The sequence below is a fragment of the Halichoerus grypus genome, chromosome 3 (genome assembly GCF_964656455.1).
Source record: "Halichoerus grypus chromosome 3, mHalGry1.hap1.1, whole genome shotgun sequence".
NCBI lineage: Eukaryota > Metazoa > Chordata > Mammalia > Carnivora > Phocidae > Halichoerus > Halichoerus grypus.
This window is the reverse complement of record NC_135714.1, coordinates 58671207-58689150: the sequence shown is the minus strand read 5'-3', so window position 1 is coordinate 58689150 and position 17944 is coordinate 58671207. Positions and strand designations below refer to the sequence as shown.

At 40.4% G+C, this 17944-nt stretch overlaps 1 protein-coding gene across 2 annotated transcripts in view; it reads right to left on the bottom strand.

Annotated features, from left to right (window-relative positions):
- Positions 1-17944, bottom strand: part of MTHFD2L (methylenetetrahydrofolate dehydrogenase (NADP+ dependent) 2 like) — a 131099-nt gene that overhangs the window by 52131 nt on the left and 61024 nt on the right. For both annotated transcript variants that reach the window (XM_036078004.2, XM_078068770.1), the window contains exon 6: positions 15466-15558. In XM_036078004.2, the coding sequence (XP_035933897.1) occupies positions 15466-15558 (93 nt within the window). The remainder of the gene's footprint in view (positions 1-15465; positions 15559-17944) is intronic.

Below are 17944 nucleotides of genomic sequence, written 5' to 3'. Positions count from 1 at the left end.
CATAAGATCCATGAGGGTGGAAACTAAGTAAGTCTCATTGTACAACCAGCACTTAACCCAGTTACCGACACTACCAGGTGCTCAATAAATGTGTGGGGTTGATAAAGGGAGGGAGGTAGTATGTAGCTTTAGACCAGCTTGATGTGTCAATCCTTAGAGGTGGCACATTAATCTAATTGGGAGAAAGACAAAAGGAAGAGTCCCATAGGAAAATAGGAGAATTATCAAGGCTTCTGTCCTCTATAGTTGAACTTGGTGAAGAGGAGTTAATATGAGAAGGCAATTGAATCCAGTTTGATAATCACATATTGGACATCTTCAGATAGCAGATAAATCCTTACAATTCTGACCAATGGATCTGAAATATTCTTTGTGAGATAAGTTTCTTTTTTCTCGGTAGTGCAGAAGAAAGAGCCTCCAAGAGAACAGTGAACCCTGATAGTTCCTCTCATTTGTGCCTTATAATGTAATTGGCTTGGCTGGCACTGCAGGGCTGCAGAGAAGGAACAAGAAGGCTCGAGACGGCCCTAAGGTCTTGGGACCTGCAGGTCTTGGGAGTGTCTGACCTGGCCGCAGGAGCAAGGATAGCAGGAGGGGAAAGAGAAGTGAGCAGGAATTCCAGGAGTTCCAAATCCCATGTGTACCAGTTATTCCACCCCGTGTGGTATGACAAGACTAAGTATGGTCTGAGTAATTCTTCACATGGGAAAACAGAATGATATCGACAACTCTACATTGGGAATTAGCAGTTACCCTGTAGGGTAGGCAGCTTTGCCATTTGGTCTGCACAAGCATGCAATCTGACTCACTGGAAAGAACTTGGACTCTGGAGGCAAACAGATCTCCACCTTGACAACTATAAATTGTGTGATCTTACACTAATAGTAAGATTATATCCCACATTTACAAAAATAAACACAAGAACACTTCCTACCTCTTGGCCTAGGTTTGCTGTAGAAGTAAAATTAAATATAGGAAGGCACAGAGCATGGTAATTGAATACAGTAGCATTTGATGAATGACAGTTGCCTTTGGATTCTCAGTTTTCTAATTAAAATCTCAAACACAATAGGAATCTTGTGTCATACACAGTTTTACTAATAAGTTACTATAAGTGACCTTCTTTCTATGTAACTAAATTATCTGTCTTTTTGTATAAGTCACTTCAAACTTCTTCTTTTTCCAAAAAAAAAAAAAATCAAGGTATAATTAATTTTCACAAACAAATGTCATTGTTAATCTCCTTTTGGCAATTTTAGCAATTCAATTTAGTTTATGAATATCTCTAGCTATTACTGTAAGGTTTGGCTGAAAGGATCACATATAAATGAACTAAAATTGCCCTGATTTTACCTCTTTGAGGGCTGAGGGGGAAGCTTTCTTTTCTTTACATAATTATTCTAGGATTAGCAGAGTACCAACTAGTTTTCATAGACAGTTTATAGACCAGAATCCCTAATGAGACACATTTGATGATAAGGAAATATTTAATGAATATGCAAAAATAAACAATAGGTTAAAAAAAATCTTGATTCAATTTATAAGTTAAATCCTTGGCCATCAAAATCATACAAAAAGTGTCCCAGGAGCTTAAGTTTTTCCAATTGAAACACGTATATTGCTAGAAACAAATATGGGTCTATGACCAAAAACAATGAAGATGAAGGGATAATTTTGCCTTTTTTAAAACAGATTATTAATTCCTCAAGAATGTCAGCATCACTCTGTGAGAGTATGCTCTTCATCACGGTCACACATTATGAAAGGGACATACATGGCAGGCTGTGTTTTAGAAAAGCAGAACCAGAATAAAAATATAGTGATACCCTACTCAGCTGAGGAAAATGCCAAGTTTTTTTGCTATATGAATACATGACTGTGAAATGTTATTTACTGGCGGAGAGTTTTATAATTGTAGTCACAACTCTGCAAGCTTTGGAAATTTAAACTCATGCTAATATTTTGTCTTCCTTAAATATGTCCCTTTGGTTCTATTAAAAAGTGTTACTAACAAAATGTGGAGTGTGACGAACATAACTACAAAGTCTTGAGAAACAGTTATGCATGCTTGATGCCTGCTCTTTCAATTATTATAACACTTGCACATAAGATAAAGCAAATAAACAAGCAAGATAAAAGCACATCCCACCTTCCCCAAATCATGGCAGGAACAGCCAAAAGCAGAACAAAGAAATCGTTCTAGAGTAATACATGGTTCGCAGTCCTGGTTCAGCCCTTCATTATATGACCATGGACAAATCAATTCACTTTAAGCCTTAACTGTATGCATCTATTATATAAGGATAGTAACCTTACTGACCTCCTAGGGATGCTGTGAGATTTAAATAATACAATGTTTCAGAAATGCTTAATAAATATTTGTCATTATTATTATTAAAATAAATATTATGAACATTGGGGCACATGGCTGGCTCAGTTGGTGGAGCACGTGACTCTTGATCTTGGCGGTTATAAGTTTGAGCCCCACGTTGGGTGTACTCATTGGGTGAGATTACTTAAAAATAAAATCTTAAAAAAAATAGAATAAATAGTAGGAACACTGATATTTAAATAAATAAAGTAATGAAGTGCCTATACTGAAAACTCTCAAAGATTATTTTAAATCTGTTTGATACTCACTACATTAAAGAAATCTCATATTCAGAAATGAGAACGTGTTAATTATTTACTGTTATAGAAAAAAAACCCGTTAATATCCCTGTACATGCTTTTTAGGAGACATCAAGAACTAGCTAGTGCTGGAGATAAATCAGATAAATTTGAAATGAAATAGGTTTTCCTAATGTTTAAAATGTTTATGTAAGGGAAAAAAAAAAAGAAAGAAACCAATGAATGTGCTCCTATTTCTTACAAAGCTTGCCACAGTTCAAATCTGGATTTGCCCTCAGCTGACTTTGGCAGAAGGAGGCATTAATGACCGGTGCACAGCCCCTGGGGCGTGAGGCAAGAAGAGCTGCAGCAACAGCAAGGAATGTTCGAGATAGAAGGGCAAAGGTGGAGGTCAGGAACTCAAAGGAAAGCAGGTAGAGATTTCCCTTTCCTATCTCTTTCCCTCCTATTCTTGCCCTGCTCCATCCTCTTGGTGCTAACTGAAATCTAGATGACTTCTTTCTACTATATTTTTGAAAATGAACTCAAAAGCCACAATTACCCTCAGTTTCAGCATACCTAGGTCTTTCCGTTTCCCATCTCTCTTTTTAAAATAAGCTTTACTGAGACGTTACTTATACCCCATACAATTCATCTAGTCACATCTCTTTTCATTTCTTTTCTCCCCAAAACAGCCATTTATTTTTTATTTTTTTATTATGTTCAGTTGGCCACTGTATAGCACATCATTAGTTTTTGATGTAGTGCTCAGTGATTCATTAGTTGCGTATAACACCCAGTGCTTATCTCGACCGCTGCCCTCCTTAATACCCATCACACTGTTACGCCATCCCCCCACCTCCCTCCCCTCTGAAACCCTCAGTTTGTTTCCCAGGGTCCATAGTCTCTCATGGTTCGTATCCCTCTCTGATTCCGCCCCATTCAGTTTTCCCTTCCTTCCCTTATGGTCCTCTGTGCTATTGCTTATGTTCCACATATGAGTGAAACCAGATGATAATTGTCTTTCTCTGATTGACTTGTATTTCACTTAGCATAAGCCCCTCCAGTTCCATCCATGTTGATGCAAATGGTGGGTATTCATCCTTTCTGATGGCTGAGTAATATTCCATTGTATATACGTAGCATATCTTCTTTACGCATTCATCTGTTAAAGGGCATCTCAGCTCCTTCCACAGTTTGGCTATTGTGGACATTGCTGCTATGAACATTGGGGTGCATGTGCCCCTTTTTTTCACTACATCTATATCTTTGAGGTAAACAGTAGTGCAATTCCTGGTTCATAGGGTAGCTCTATTCTTAACATCTTGAGGAACCTCCATACTGTTTTTCACAGTGACTGTACCAGCTTGCATTCCCACCAACAGTGCAAGAGGTTTCTCCTTTGTCCACATCCTCGCCAACATTTGTTGTTTCCTGTTTTGTTAATTTTTGCCATTCTAACTGGTGTAAGGTGGTATCTCATTGTGGTTTTGATTTGTATTTCCCAGATAACTACTGATGTTGAGCATTTTTTCATTTGTCTGTTAGCCATTTGTATGTCTTCTTTTGAGAAGTGTCTGTTCATGTCTTCTGTCCATTTTTTGACTGGGGTATTTGTTTTTTGAGTGTTGAGTTTGAGAAGTTCTTTATAGATTTTGGATATCAGCCCTTTGTCTGTAGTGTCATTTGCAAATATCTTCTCCTATTCCATGGGTTGCCTCTTAGTTTTGTTTACTGTTTCCTTTGCTGTGCAGAAGCTTTTTATCTTGATGAAGTCCCAAAACTTCATTTTTGCTTTTGTTTCCTTTGCCTTTGGAGATGTGTCTTGAAAGCAGTTGCTGTGGCCGATGTCAAAGAGGTTACTGCCTGTGTTCTCCTCCAGGATTTTGATGGATTACTGTCTCACATTGAGGTCTTTCATCCATTTTGAGTTATCTTTGTGTATGGTGTAAGATGAAACCAGAAAAGACCCCGAATTGCTAAGGGAATGTTGAAAAAGAAAAACAAAGCTGGGGCATCATGTTGCCTGACTTCAAGCTATATTACAAAGCTGTGATCACCAAAACAGTATGGTCCTGGCACAAAAACAGACACATAGACCAATGGAACAGAATAGAGACTCCAGAAATGGACCCTCAACTCTATGGTCAACTAATCTTTGACAAACCAGGAAAAAATATCCAATGGAAAAAAGAACAGCCATTTAATTAGCATATGTGGTTCTTGGTAGGAGATGAGCCATTTCAGTTTAGTAAACCTGTCCCACGCTCCTCTACTCCTCCGTAGTAAAAGGTCAACAGCCTCAGAAGACAAATGGACAGCAGGCAAAATCTTGCCAGGAACAGGGAATAAGTCATCTTCATATTTTTTATTTCATTTCGTAATTATAAAATATCTCCTGGAGAATTTACTTGGAGAATTCAGAGGAAGATGAAGAAGGAATCAACATTCATCTATCATCTATTACCCATTAGCCAGAAGTAACTACTCCTCTCAAGTTGTATTTTTCCTTCTCCCCCTTTGTTTTTCTGTTTGTCACTGTGTGTGTGTGTGTGTGTGTGTGTGTGTGTGTTCCTATTTGGATTTCTACCATAGATGCAAGCTTGTGTAATTATTTTCAAATACAATTGGCCATAGAATTCCTTTTTAATAACTACACAATCATTCACAGTAAATGTTCCCATGTTGTTGGATGTTTAGGCTGTTTCCAACTTTTTGCTATCATAGATGAATCTGTGATGGTTTGAATATGGTCTCTGTAAACCTCCTTACAATTCTTTTTTTTTTTTTTTAAGATTTTATTTATTTATTTGACAGAGAGACACAGCCTGAGAGGGAACACAAGCAGAGGAAGTAGGAGAGGGAGAAGCAGGCTCCACGTGGAGCAGGGAGCCAGCCTGACGTGGGGCTCGGTCCCAGGACCCTGGGATCATGACCTGAGCCGAAGGGAGACACTTAACGACTGAGCCACCCAGGCGCCCCACAATTCTTTTTTTTTTTTTTTTAAGATTTCATTTATTTATTTGAAAGAGAGAGCGCGTGTGCATGAGTGGGGGGAGGGGCAGAGGGAAAGGGAGAGGGAGAAGCAGACACTCCACTGAGCATGAAGCCTGATGCAGGGGCTCAAGGCAAGGGGCCTCCAATCCCAGGACCCCGGGATCATGACAATTGAAGTCAGACACTTAACCAACTTAGCCACCCAAGTGCCCCTACAATTCTCTTTAGGATAAATTCCTACATGCAGTATTTTGGGAACTGAGATAATATCTGTTCACAAGCTTATATCCAAAACAAGTTTTTAAATATATTTATTTGTATTTGAAGAAATTTACTCCAGTTTACTATCTAATCTAGCGCCCATGGTAAACTAATGCCATTTTCTGAGTTCTCTCCAAGCCATCCAGTACTCCTTCATGGAGCTGCCACTAAAAAGTCAGAAAATTTATCATAGAAGGGGAAACTCCTTCAAATAGTTTTTTATTCAAATAAAGTAAATTTGGGGTGATATCTTAGTGACCTAAAAGAACTTATAGTACTCTTAGTATATAAAAAGCGATTCTCATTCATTCTGACATGGTATGCCACGTTATTTTACCACAAATATCCCGACCAACTACCCTGAGAAGAATGTATGTTATAATGTATCCTCTGGGGGCGCCTGGGTGGCTCAGTTGGTTAAGCATCTGCCTTCGGCTCAGGCCATGATCCCAAGGTCCTGGGATCGAACCCCGCATCAGGCTCCCTGTTCAGAGGGGAGCCTGCTTCTCCCTCTCCCACTGCCTGCCACTCCCCCTGCTTGTGCTCTCTCTCCCTCTCTTTCAAATAAATAAATAAAATCTTTAAAAAAAATAAGGTATACTTTGTTGTGTGTGTGTCTATGTGCCGTGTGTACGTGCATATGTACATGTGTGTATTTTCTAAAGAAAAGGAATCATCCTTGTTATTTTAAAAATAAGCGTAAGTGTGAATTATGAAACACAATAGAAACTCAACAGAAACATTATTGAAATGCACCTGCCTTTTTTTGCAGTGAAATATCTGATCCCCGATATCGATCACCATCTCGATTGAAAGGGCACATATTAGGCTCCTAAGAGTGAACTGCCTGCAATGTGCACACTCAGAGAAGAACTATGACTTATTTGAATTTGTTCCAACCACAGTCATAAAGCCCACATTCATGCATAGTACTCATTAATCCTCGGGTTTTGTAACAAAGGTAAGTCATTCTAAAATAAGCAATTATTAATTAGCCAAATCAGAAATCAGTTTGGGGGAAATGCACTTAGATGCGTAAGATGAAGAGCCAGAGCCAGAAACCTTTCTCTGACCATAAGAAAGGGGTAAAAAGAAAGGACTTTCATAGAAAGCTGCCTGAGGAGATCTATGCCAACACACCTCACTTCTCAGCTCTCTCCTTCAGAACCAGAGCCACACCTAACGCAGCGAGCCAGCTGCACAGTCAGAGTCTCCACGGCGCGTTGCAAACACCGCCTCTGTGCAGACTATTACACAAGTGTTGATATGTGACATTTTGATCCCCCCATTTTTTTTTTTTAATTTTCAATTTTCCTGGAGTTGAATGGGATGCGTGGATGTTATTGCAAAGCCGCAACCGATAATGACTGGCTACATATCTAATGAAATCATTTCACTTCCTGCCAGTCAACACATGTTCGGAAGAGGCATCCCGCAGCACCGCACGCTCTGAATCTACCCCAGGAATGATGACTTCACCAAAGGAGGGCTCATCTTCTTACCCACACTAGACAGGAGAGCTATGGTATTTTCTTGTCCTCTCACTGAAGACAGTCATCATTTCTCGGTTGTTTCTCTGCCGCCTCCCTGCCTTCGCTCTGAATCCTGCAGGTGCGAGGTCTGAGTCAATGATGTTGACGCAATGCCATATTAAGCCTTCGTGAAGTGGTACAGCTCCAAACATGGTATGAAGGAGAGTCGAAGGCTGAGGGGACCTGAAAGAGATCATCTGCTTCTAGGAAGGCCCCTCCTCAACTTCCAGGAAAAAAGCTTGGATCCAAGATAAGCACCTGCATTCTAAAGAAGGATGTGTGTTCATTCAGCAGAGCATTTTCTAGTCCCCAGTGCCAGGTTCTTCCAAAAATACAAAGGTAAATAAGACGCGGTCCTGGCTACTGGAGGTCACAGTGCCGTGGGAGTCACGTCAAAGCTGTCCCCTCCCTGCTGGTCCCTGTAATTCTCACTATTCTGTACCCATCACATATCTCATCGAGGTCCTCTGGTTTTCCATCCTGCTTCTCCTCTTTTATTATTTTCTTACACTTCAAAATTTGTACCCACCCATCTTCGACTCCTCCCACACCTGCTTCCTTTCTCTGGGCTCTTCCTTGTCTGTGCTCACACCATACACCCAGGATGCAAAGCCAGAAAGTTCTTTCTAGTCTACTTTCTGTTTCTCCGTCTCACTTTCAACTCCCCCTGTATTAGTTTAGAGCCACGTGAGTGCTACTTGCAGCCTCACCCCTGCCCAGAGGCTACCAGAGTAACCCTTCTAGAATTTAAATACGATCATGTTATTCCAATGCTTATAACTATTTAAAAGTTGCCCCTGGCCTACAGGATAAAATCCAGATCTCTTCATTTCTTCTGCTGCCTGGCCTTTCCTAAAGACTCAGCTTAATCATTCACCACCCACAGACAGGCATCTATCTTTTTGACAGGCGTCTAATATTTTCTCTGGTACGTGCACAGTGTTTTACAGCTCTAAGCTGCCAGAAGTCGCCTTTCCTTGGATTTTGCCCAGTGACTCTCTGTTCATTCTGTGGGCTGGGAGCCAGCTCCACCATTTCATCCTCAGAGGCAGTGAAGCGGGCCGGTCATCCCTCCTCTGTGGTTCTCGCTCTCTGTCTCTCTTGGTCTTGGTCTCTCTGTGTCTGTCTCTGTCTGTCTCTCTCCCTCTCTGGGTATGTCTCCATCCTTCTTGGCCTCTCTCTATATATCTCTCTTGGTCTCAGTCTCCATCTCTCTTGGTCTCTGTGTCTTTGTTTTCTTTCTCTTTGTCCTTCTTGGTTTCTGTTTCTCTGTCCCTCTTTCTATTTCCCTTTTTCTAGATGATGGATAAATAGCCACACACACACATACACACCTCTAATACTGTATTAGTGAACCATATTACACTAATTGGTTTGCACATCATCTTTTTCTCTGCTAGACTCTGAACTTCTCAAGAGCTGGAACTATATTTTATATATCTTTGTTTTCCAGCACCCGATGTAGGGCCTAATATAAGTAGTGGCAAAATTAATATCTGTTGAAATATTGCACTTACACACTATAGCACTGCTTATAATAGTAGTAAATGAGAAATAACACTTGTATCTATCACCAGAAAATGGGCACTCGGTCATCTGAGTATTATATAGCTAGTGCTACATGCATCTGCATAAACAAATCTCTAAAACATAATGTTAATCAGAACAAAATAAGTCTGCAGAAATGTACAGCATGTAGAAATTAAAAACATCTATAATGATATTCAGATTTGACAAATTGGTCGGTAGGTGTGTAGGTGGTAACTCTTCTTTGGCTCACTTTTATGTGCATTTTTAATCTTTTGTCATGTCAATTTTTAAAGATCTGACCATAAAAACATCACAAAGATAAAGCCAACGGCTAGAGACATTATCTTGAAAGGGCTCTTCCTCCCTGTGATACACACATACGCAACCATGTAGAATTAGCCATAATTAACATATCATTTAACAATTTAAAATATATTTCAAAGGAAATCTATATTTCCCCCATAATACAGATCTTTGATCTAACTGCCCTTTACTGAAGTTCTCTCGGATACTGCTGTTGAACACTTGTTTTACTCAAGAAAGGAAGTAGATATATGTGTAAGGAGAAGACCCTCCAAAGAAAAAAAATCAATCTGTGCTTCCCACATAATGATATCAAGTAAAAAAACTTGGTGACGAAAAGATTAGAACCCCTTTTTCACAAGTCCATGCAGTCATAACAAGTTAAGAAAAAAATATACATAACAAGTTAAGAAAAAGAAATAAAGCCTTGGGATGCTTCTTTTTTTTTTTTTTTTTAAAGATTTTATTTATTTATTTGACAGAGAGAGAGACAGCGAGAGAGGGAACACAAGCAGGGGGAGTGGGAGAGGGAGAAGCAGGCCTCCCGCCGAGCAGGGAGCCCGATGCGGGGCTCGATCCCAGGACCCTGGGATCATGACCTGAGCCGAAGGCAGTCGCTTAACCAACTGAGCCACCCAGGCGCCCCAGCCTTGGGATGCTTCTTAGGTGCTCAATTGCGGGGGGCGGGGGATGTTTTTGCTTATTTGAGGTTAACACGGATCAAGGAAAAATGTACAAGTTCATATGCACCTTTTACAGGCTACATATCCAAATATTGGCAACCTAAGCCTTATGGTGCTAGATGACAAATTTTCATGTATTTTCATTTAAAACATATTGTAATTTTAGTCAGAGGGTCACAATACAATGTCAGACTGAAGGGAAGGGAAACTATATTTATTTCATACCGGTTATGTGCTAGGCACTTAATTCTTACAGCAGCCTGTACCATTAGTATTATTACCTCCTTTTTACAATAGTTGAAAATGCAGCCCAGAGAATTAAATATGATTTTTAAGATTAAAACTCAATTTGTACCCAGATCCTCCTTACTTTTTAAAAATTTTTAAAGATTTTATTTATTCTGGGGGAGGAGGGAGGAGCAGAGGGAGGGGGAAGAGAGTCCTTTTTTTTTTTTTTAAAGATTTTATTTATTTGAGAGAGAGAAAGAGAGAGCGAGAACAAGTGGGGGCAGAGGGAGAGGGAGAAGCAGACTCACACTGAGCAGGGAGCCTGACATGTGTTATGCACAAAGCTTTAAATATTAGTTTTGTTTCTGAGAATACAAGTAACCATTCATTTGCAAATAAAGAACTAAAGACCAATCTAATAAATAGTATAGGTTCCTTGTGCAAATAATCATGGGTGTTTACAAAGATGTCCACAGTTGTTCACTGCAATGTTTATAACAGTAAAAACCTGGGAACAACCTAAATGTCCAACCATCAAGAACTGAATAAATAAATTATACCTACAGCATTGACTACTACGAAGTCAGTAGAGACCACACTTTAGAAGAACGCGTTTTATGAGGAAACGTACAACAGTGTGGAGCCATAAAACACAAGTAGTCCATGCAGGGTGAAAAGAAATGTGTATATATGTATATTTACATGTAAATATAAAATAGTGGAAGGCCCAACATCAAACTGTTAACTGTGGTTGGCTTTGGTTGGCTTATTGTGCATGTTTGCTAGGTTTTTACGGTAGGGATGTAGAAAATAACCAATAGTCAGGAAAATAATCAATAGTTAAGCACCCTCTCATACATTGATGAAGCTTATTTGTTGTGGATCAGGGAGGCTCTGGGGATGGACTGTGGGGGCTACAATGGGGGAGGGGGAATAGGTAGAGAGAGGAAGAGGGAGACGGAGAGGGTGGGAAAAGTTCTGTGAGAACAAACCCCTTCACCTAAGTACCTCTCCCCTCCCTCACCCCTCACAAAGTCAGACTGTTTCAAAAGAGAGAGTGGCAACGAGGGACTCACCCTGGGACAACAGAATACACAGCTATGAACAAAAGTGGGTGTCATCCTGAGAAACCACAAATCTTAAGTAAAAATAAAGCTTTTATGAAGTTGGTCTCTTATCTGTAAGTCACTTCTTTTATTTATTTATTTGTTTGTTTATGTTTATGATGACCAGTCAACTTTGATACTATGTTAATATCAAAAGTGACCAAAAGTATATTCCTTTAGTTACATCGAAGATTTAGGTTAGTTATCAACTGATTCATTGTTTCAAAATTTTTGTTTGAATTCACCTGCAATTCTAAGAAGGCCTAAGAAGGAGTAACATATTACATATTAGCATATAACATTTATGGAGTATTTGCAATGTGTTAGGCACTGTGCCCTCTTCTTTGCCTGGATTGGCTGGCTTAACAATTCTATGTTAGAGACTACTATTCTTCACATCAAAGAGATTGGGGCTCAGAGACGGGATGACTTGACCAAGGTTACACAATCAGTGAATGGCAGACTTGGAATTTAAATTCTGGGAGTCTTGCTCTAGCGAGGGCTGTGTATTTACACTACTCTATAAAATAACTGATAAAATTGAGACAAATGACACATTTAGGAAGGCAGGAAGGACTTCTAGGTGGAACAACAGAGGCCAAAGAGACAAGATGAAAAATAAGAAATAGGATATGCACAGAACAACAGCATTAGTGAAACTATGAAATGTGCTGGCATCCACTCAGAGAGCACCCAGGGCTGTAAGGGAGCAAGTTCCACTCCCAGGTTGCGTGAGCTGTGGACGGTGGAGCCGACAATTTCCAGGCCCCACCCCTAGTACTTTCTCAGTGTCCTGGCATTTCGCTCCGAGGAAGAGGAAATCCACCAGAAGGAAAACTCTATTGAGAACCTAGAGAACCTAAGATGATGTTTGATGGGAGTGTATCCAAAACTTGATGATATGATGGGAGAGGTCGCGAAAAGAAGTTGGTTGGTCACCTTTATTTTATGACGAGTAAGTATGAATACTCCAAATTACTCTACTGAATTACCTATTTATCCTGTTTTATATTACAGTGTCTATCATTAAAAGTGTTGCAACAGAGACGCTGGAGCTGCGACTGTAAAGGTCCATTCATCCTGCTGCAGGGGATGGCTTAGTGGACAAAATGGCAGCTTTCCACCACCTATGACACTCTGTACCCACAGGTTAATATGCAAGTGTCATTGACTCAGCAGCTCATCTTCTGAAGGAAGCTAGTTCCACAGTTTACTCATATTGGTGGAGGGTCTTTCAGACAGTGTCTGGAAAAAAACCTGCCTATCCTGCTTGAATAATGAAGATTCCTAGAACTTTTAGACTTAGGATTTCCCCCAGTGTCCTGGAAACATTTGATAGAAGTCAATCAAAGGGTCTTCTAATACACTCTTAGCATTGGTGCCCTGTTCTGGCTAGCTTTCTCTTCTTTTTTTTTTTTTTCTTTAAATATCTTATTTATTTATTTGTCAGGGAGAGAGAGAGAGAGAGCACAAGCAGGGGGAGAAGCAGGCTCCCCGCTGAGCAGGGAGCCCGACATGGGGCTCGATCCCAGGACCCCGGGATCATGACCTGAGCTGAAGGCAGACGCTCAACTGACTGAGCCCCCAGGCGCCCCTAGCTTTCCCTTCTTTATCACTAGCCTCACACAAAGCCAGTGCAGTCTTCCCTGAAACTACTTTCAATTCAACTGTTTAATATTCTTACTGTATTTTAGATGTCTATAACAGTCTCTTTCATCACCCTGCTCAGAATTTCTTAACCTTATTATTTCAAATCATATCAGTTCAATAATCTACTTAATGATACAAACTGCTCTCGTATGAACAAATCTTTCACCCTTATGACTTTTTCAACTTACTTTACAGTGACAAGCTAGGAATGTTTAGTAGTTATAAAAATAATGCTACCGTTATGTCAACCAATAACAAGAATGGTTCCACCTTAATAAAATTATATGCTTAAAAATTCATCAGCTAAATTTGTATCAATGTGAAGTCCTTGCCCCAGTTGTAATTTCAAAATGAATACAACACACATTAATTGAATACTCACTATGTGTCAGATATTGTTGGAAGCACTTACATACCACGTTAAAAAAAAAAAAAAATACCCATCCCGTTCCTGCTACCGGCTAGTGAAGGTGATGGACAGCCATAAACAGATGTTTAGGGCCTTAACCACGGTCCAGTAAAGCGCCCCAGAAACAGCTTCATTCTCTGTGAACTCAGAGAGTAGTTTTGAGGAGAAACTTGAATTTCTTATTTCTAAATGCGTAGTTTGACAGGATCTTACTTTCGTATTTGAGCTTCTAAATTAATCTAAATCTTGAATGTGCAGCGATACATAGTTAAACCTATAAGGATGGGACCATGGGAATTTGAGAAACTGGAGGGGTGAGATGAATATTAACATAAGCTAATTTTATTCATGCCTCAGGACCTTTACACAATGATTTCCTTTTTTACTTTTTTCTTCTGCAAGCCCATTCTGAGATTTCATCACTACATTCTTCATTGTCATCCCTCAGACATTATCAAAAGACATTATCGATCTTTCAGATACATCATGCACCACTCCTCCTTCTACTCTTCCTGACTCCTCGATGGGACTGCTTCCATATATGCTGACATTCTAGTTATGCCAACGAGCCAGCCCTCCCTGTTCCAGCTACCTCTGCCATTAGATCACTATCTCCTTCTTTAATACCCACTGCTAACTGTATTTGTTTATTTCCCACACAGAATGCATGATGTGGTTCATTTTAGTAAGATTTCAGTCCTATTGTCTGGACTTTTTTATGTTAATTTGTCCGTTTAATTTCACTGTAACTTACCGATATCGACATATTTTATCCTTAAATTCTCCAGGTGATTAGTAAGGACATGCAAATGGGCAATCTTTAGTTATTTCTTATAAATTCTCAATTTTCTTCCCCCAAATTTCCCATTATCCAAATATTTATCTATTTCTTCAGGACGACTGCAGGGTTATCTACAAGGCTATCTTCCAGCATTCAGCATACCTTTGTGTCTAGTTACAGGCATTAGGGCTGGAATACAAGGCCTGTTCATACTACTGTCATTCAAAATGTCCTCCAGCCAGGACGGGGATGGAGTGTGGGAGTGTGGACGGAGTGTGGCTGTCTACCATAGCTGCCACCTGCCTGGCGCCCTCTGGTGGTCACAGGATGCCCTGACTGGGATGGCTGCTAGACAGTACTGGCCCGAATACCTCCTGGCTCCTATTTTGGTCTGAAAAAGTTTATTGCTTCTCTAAACGTCTGTCTCCTTCTGTCAATCCCATTCAAAAATTTGCATTTAATATCACCTGATATAATTTCTCAGAAAAACCAGAAATGTGGTTAGCTGTACCAACTTACTGGGGACTTCCAGAAAAGGGAGCATTTACTCTATCAGGAGGCAAATTACTCTACCTGGAGTCTTCACATATATATCCTCAGTTCCAGAGAAGGGCCTATATCAGAATAAGAAAGTAAACTAAATTTGGTTGAAAATAATTTAAACTATCATTATTCTCTTCATCAAACTCCATTTCTTCTGGAACTTCTACTCTTCCTTTTACACTTTGTAACCACCCAGCGATTCAAATGTAAAGTCTAGAAATTACCAATAACATCTAATTGAAAAACAAAATGAAAAAGGCTCTCATTCAAGCCTTGGATAAAGCAAGAAGAGTCACAATTGTCTGCAATGTAGAAACACTATGTGGCAAGTGGAGAGGTAGAAGTAAAGGGTAGAATTATTTTGTATGTTCGAATATAAAACAAATTAGGAAAAATCCTAGATCCCATAAATGAAAACACAGTATCTCTTCTCTGTTCCTCCTCTTGCCGCTCTGGAGTCCACACTTCCCAAGCTCCTCCATGAGCTAGCCCTGCCTATCTCTTCAAGAGCATTTCCTACCCATCTCCCCATAACTCATTCATGTTTCGAATCAACCGTGTCTGTGAAGGAGGTGGCAATGTACGTGTTCATTCCTGTGCTTCATCTGTCATTCCAAAGGCTGTTTGGGTTTTCCATAATGAAGTGACAAATGTTGACGTAGGCACAACGAGCCAATATAATAACTGACAAGAGACAGGATCCAGCCGATGGAAGTGAGTCGTAGGTATACCTAACTCTCCCAAGCAGCTGTCTTTACAGACATGTCAGCAACTGGGGCAGGAATTACTCCGCTGATGATACTCCACCAAATAACAGCCACTAAAGACTTACCGGCAGCTACTATGATAACATCTGCCAGCTGAGTATGGATCTTCAGTTGTTCCTTGGGAGTGTATCTGTGAGCTATGGTCACCGTTGCATCACCTGGAATGGAGAAGAACTTCCATTAATGGTTACAGAGCTTTTCCAAAATTTATGAATGCTCCAATTCTAGAGGAGATTCAGTGACATCCTAAGAGTAGGAAAATTGCTTTGAAATGAAGAACCAAAGCTAGATAAGAAAACCTAGATGAGGGTTTTAGAGGAGTAAGATGGCGGAGGAGTAGGAGACCTAAATTTCGTCTGGTCCCAGGAATTCAGCTAGATAGGGATCAAACCATTCTGAACACCTACGAACTCAACAGGAGATCGAAGAAAAGAATAGCAGCAACTCTCTGAACAGAAAAGCGACCACTTTCTGGAAGGTAGGACGTGCGGAGAAGTGAATCTGAGGCGATATTTGGGAAGATAGACAGCGGGGGAGGGGCCTCCGTCAGCCAACACCGGCAAGTGATAGAGCCGCAGAGCACAAAATCGGAACTTTTAGAAATCTGCTCTGCTGAGGGACATCGCTCCAGTGGCTAAGTGGGGGGTGGGACCCTCGCTGGGACAGTGTGGCCTCAGGACCCTCGGGGTCACAGAAAGACCGGGGGTGCCTGAGTGTGGCAGAGCTCCCAGGGATCGGAGCGGGGAAGCCGGCTGCAGAGACGGAGCCGAGGAGCGGACTCGCAGCTCGGGGTTGCCATAAACCGTGATCCGTGGCACAGTCGGGCCACTGATCCTCCAGCAGGGACCCAACAAGTGGCAGATCCGGGGAGACTGCCCTTCCTCCCCCGGGAGGAGTGGCATGGGAGTGCACCGCAGGGATCTGCTGGGTTTGGAGACTCCACACGGGGTCGGGTGCCAGAGATAGAAATGCTTGGTCACAGGCCCGGGGAGCACAGAGTGTGGCCAGGGACGGGGGAGACGGGAGTGATTGACTGCTTGTCTCTGGGGGTGCACTGAGGAGCAGAGCCCCGAATTCTTGGCTCCTCCGGGGCAGAGATTGGGAGGCCGCCGTTTTCACTCTCCTCCTCCAAAGCTGTACGGAAAGCTTGCAGGGAACAAAAGCTACCAAGAGCAAACCAGAGCAGATTACTTAGCCTGGCCCCCAGCAAGGGCAGTGCAATTCCACCTCCGGCAAAGACATTTGGGAACCACGGCACAGGCCCCTCCCCCAGAAGATCAGCAACAACAGCCAACCAAGACCAAGTTTACTGATCAATGAGAACGGCAGAACTCCAGCGCTAGGGGAATACTGCACATAGAATTCATGGCTTTTTCCCATGATTCTTTAGTCTTTCAAAGTTAATATTTTAATTTTCTTTTTCTATTTTTTTTTTGAATTTTTCTTTTTCCCTTTTTCAACCAACATCTTATCAATCCCCTTTTTAAAAATCTTTTTTATTTTTCATTTTTAGAGTCATGTTCTATCCCTTCATTGTAGTTAACCTTATTTTTTGTATATATATAAGTTATTCTCTCTTTAAAATTTTGGGATACAGTTTTTTCTAACAGACCAAAATATACCCTAAATCTCTAGTGTATGGCTTTGTTCTAGTCTCCTGCCTGATCACATTCTCTCCCCTATTTTTTTTTTAATTCCTCTTCTCTCTTTTTTCAACCAACTTCTTATCAATTCCTTTTATAAAATCTTTTATAATTTTCATCTTTACAGTCATATTCCATCCCTTCATCGTATTTACCCTTATTTTTGTACATATATAAGCTTTTCTTTCTTTAAAATTTTGGGAGGCATTTTCTTCTAACAGACCAAAATACACCCAAAATCTAGTGTGTGGCACTGATCTATGTACCAGCCTGATCATATTTGATCGTATTCTTTTTTTTTTTAATCCTTTTCTTTTTCTTTTTTTTTCTTTTTTCTTTCTTTCCCTTTCTTTTCCCCCAGTTTCAGGTCTCTTCTGATTTGTTTAGTGTATATTTTTCTGGGGTCGTTGTTACCCTGTTAGCATTTTGTTCTCTTATTCATCTATTGTCGTCTGGACAAAATGACAAGACAGAAAAAAATCACCCCCAAAAAAAGAACAAGATGCAGTACCAACTGCCAGGGACCTACTCAATACGGACATTAGTAAGATGTTGGAACTAGAGTTCAGAATGACAATTATAAAGATACAAGCTGGGCTTGAATAAAGCATGGAAAATATTAGAGAAACCCTTTCTGGAGAAATAAAAGAACTAAAATCTAACCAAGTTGAAATCAAAAAGGCTATTAATGAGGTGCAATCAAAAATGGAGGCTGTAACTGCGAGGATAAATGAGGCAGAAGAGAGAATTAGTAATATAGAAGACCAAATGATGGAAAATAAAGAAGCTGAGAAAAAGAGATAAACAACTACTGAATCACGAAGGCAGAATTCGAGAGATAAGTGATACCATAAAACAAAACAATATTAGAATAATTGGGATCCCAGAAGAAGAAGAAAGA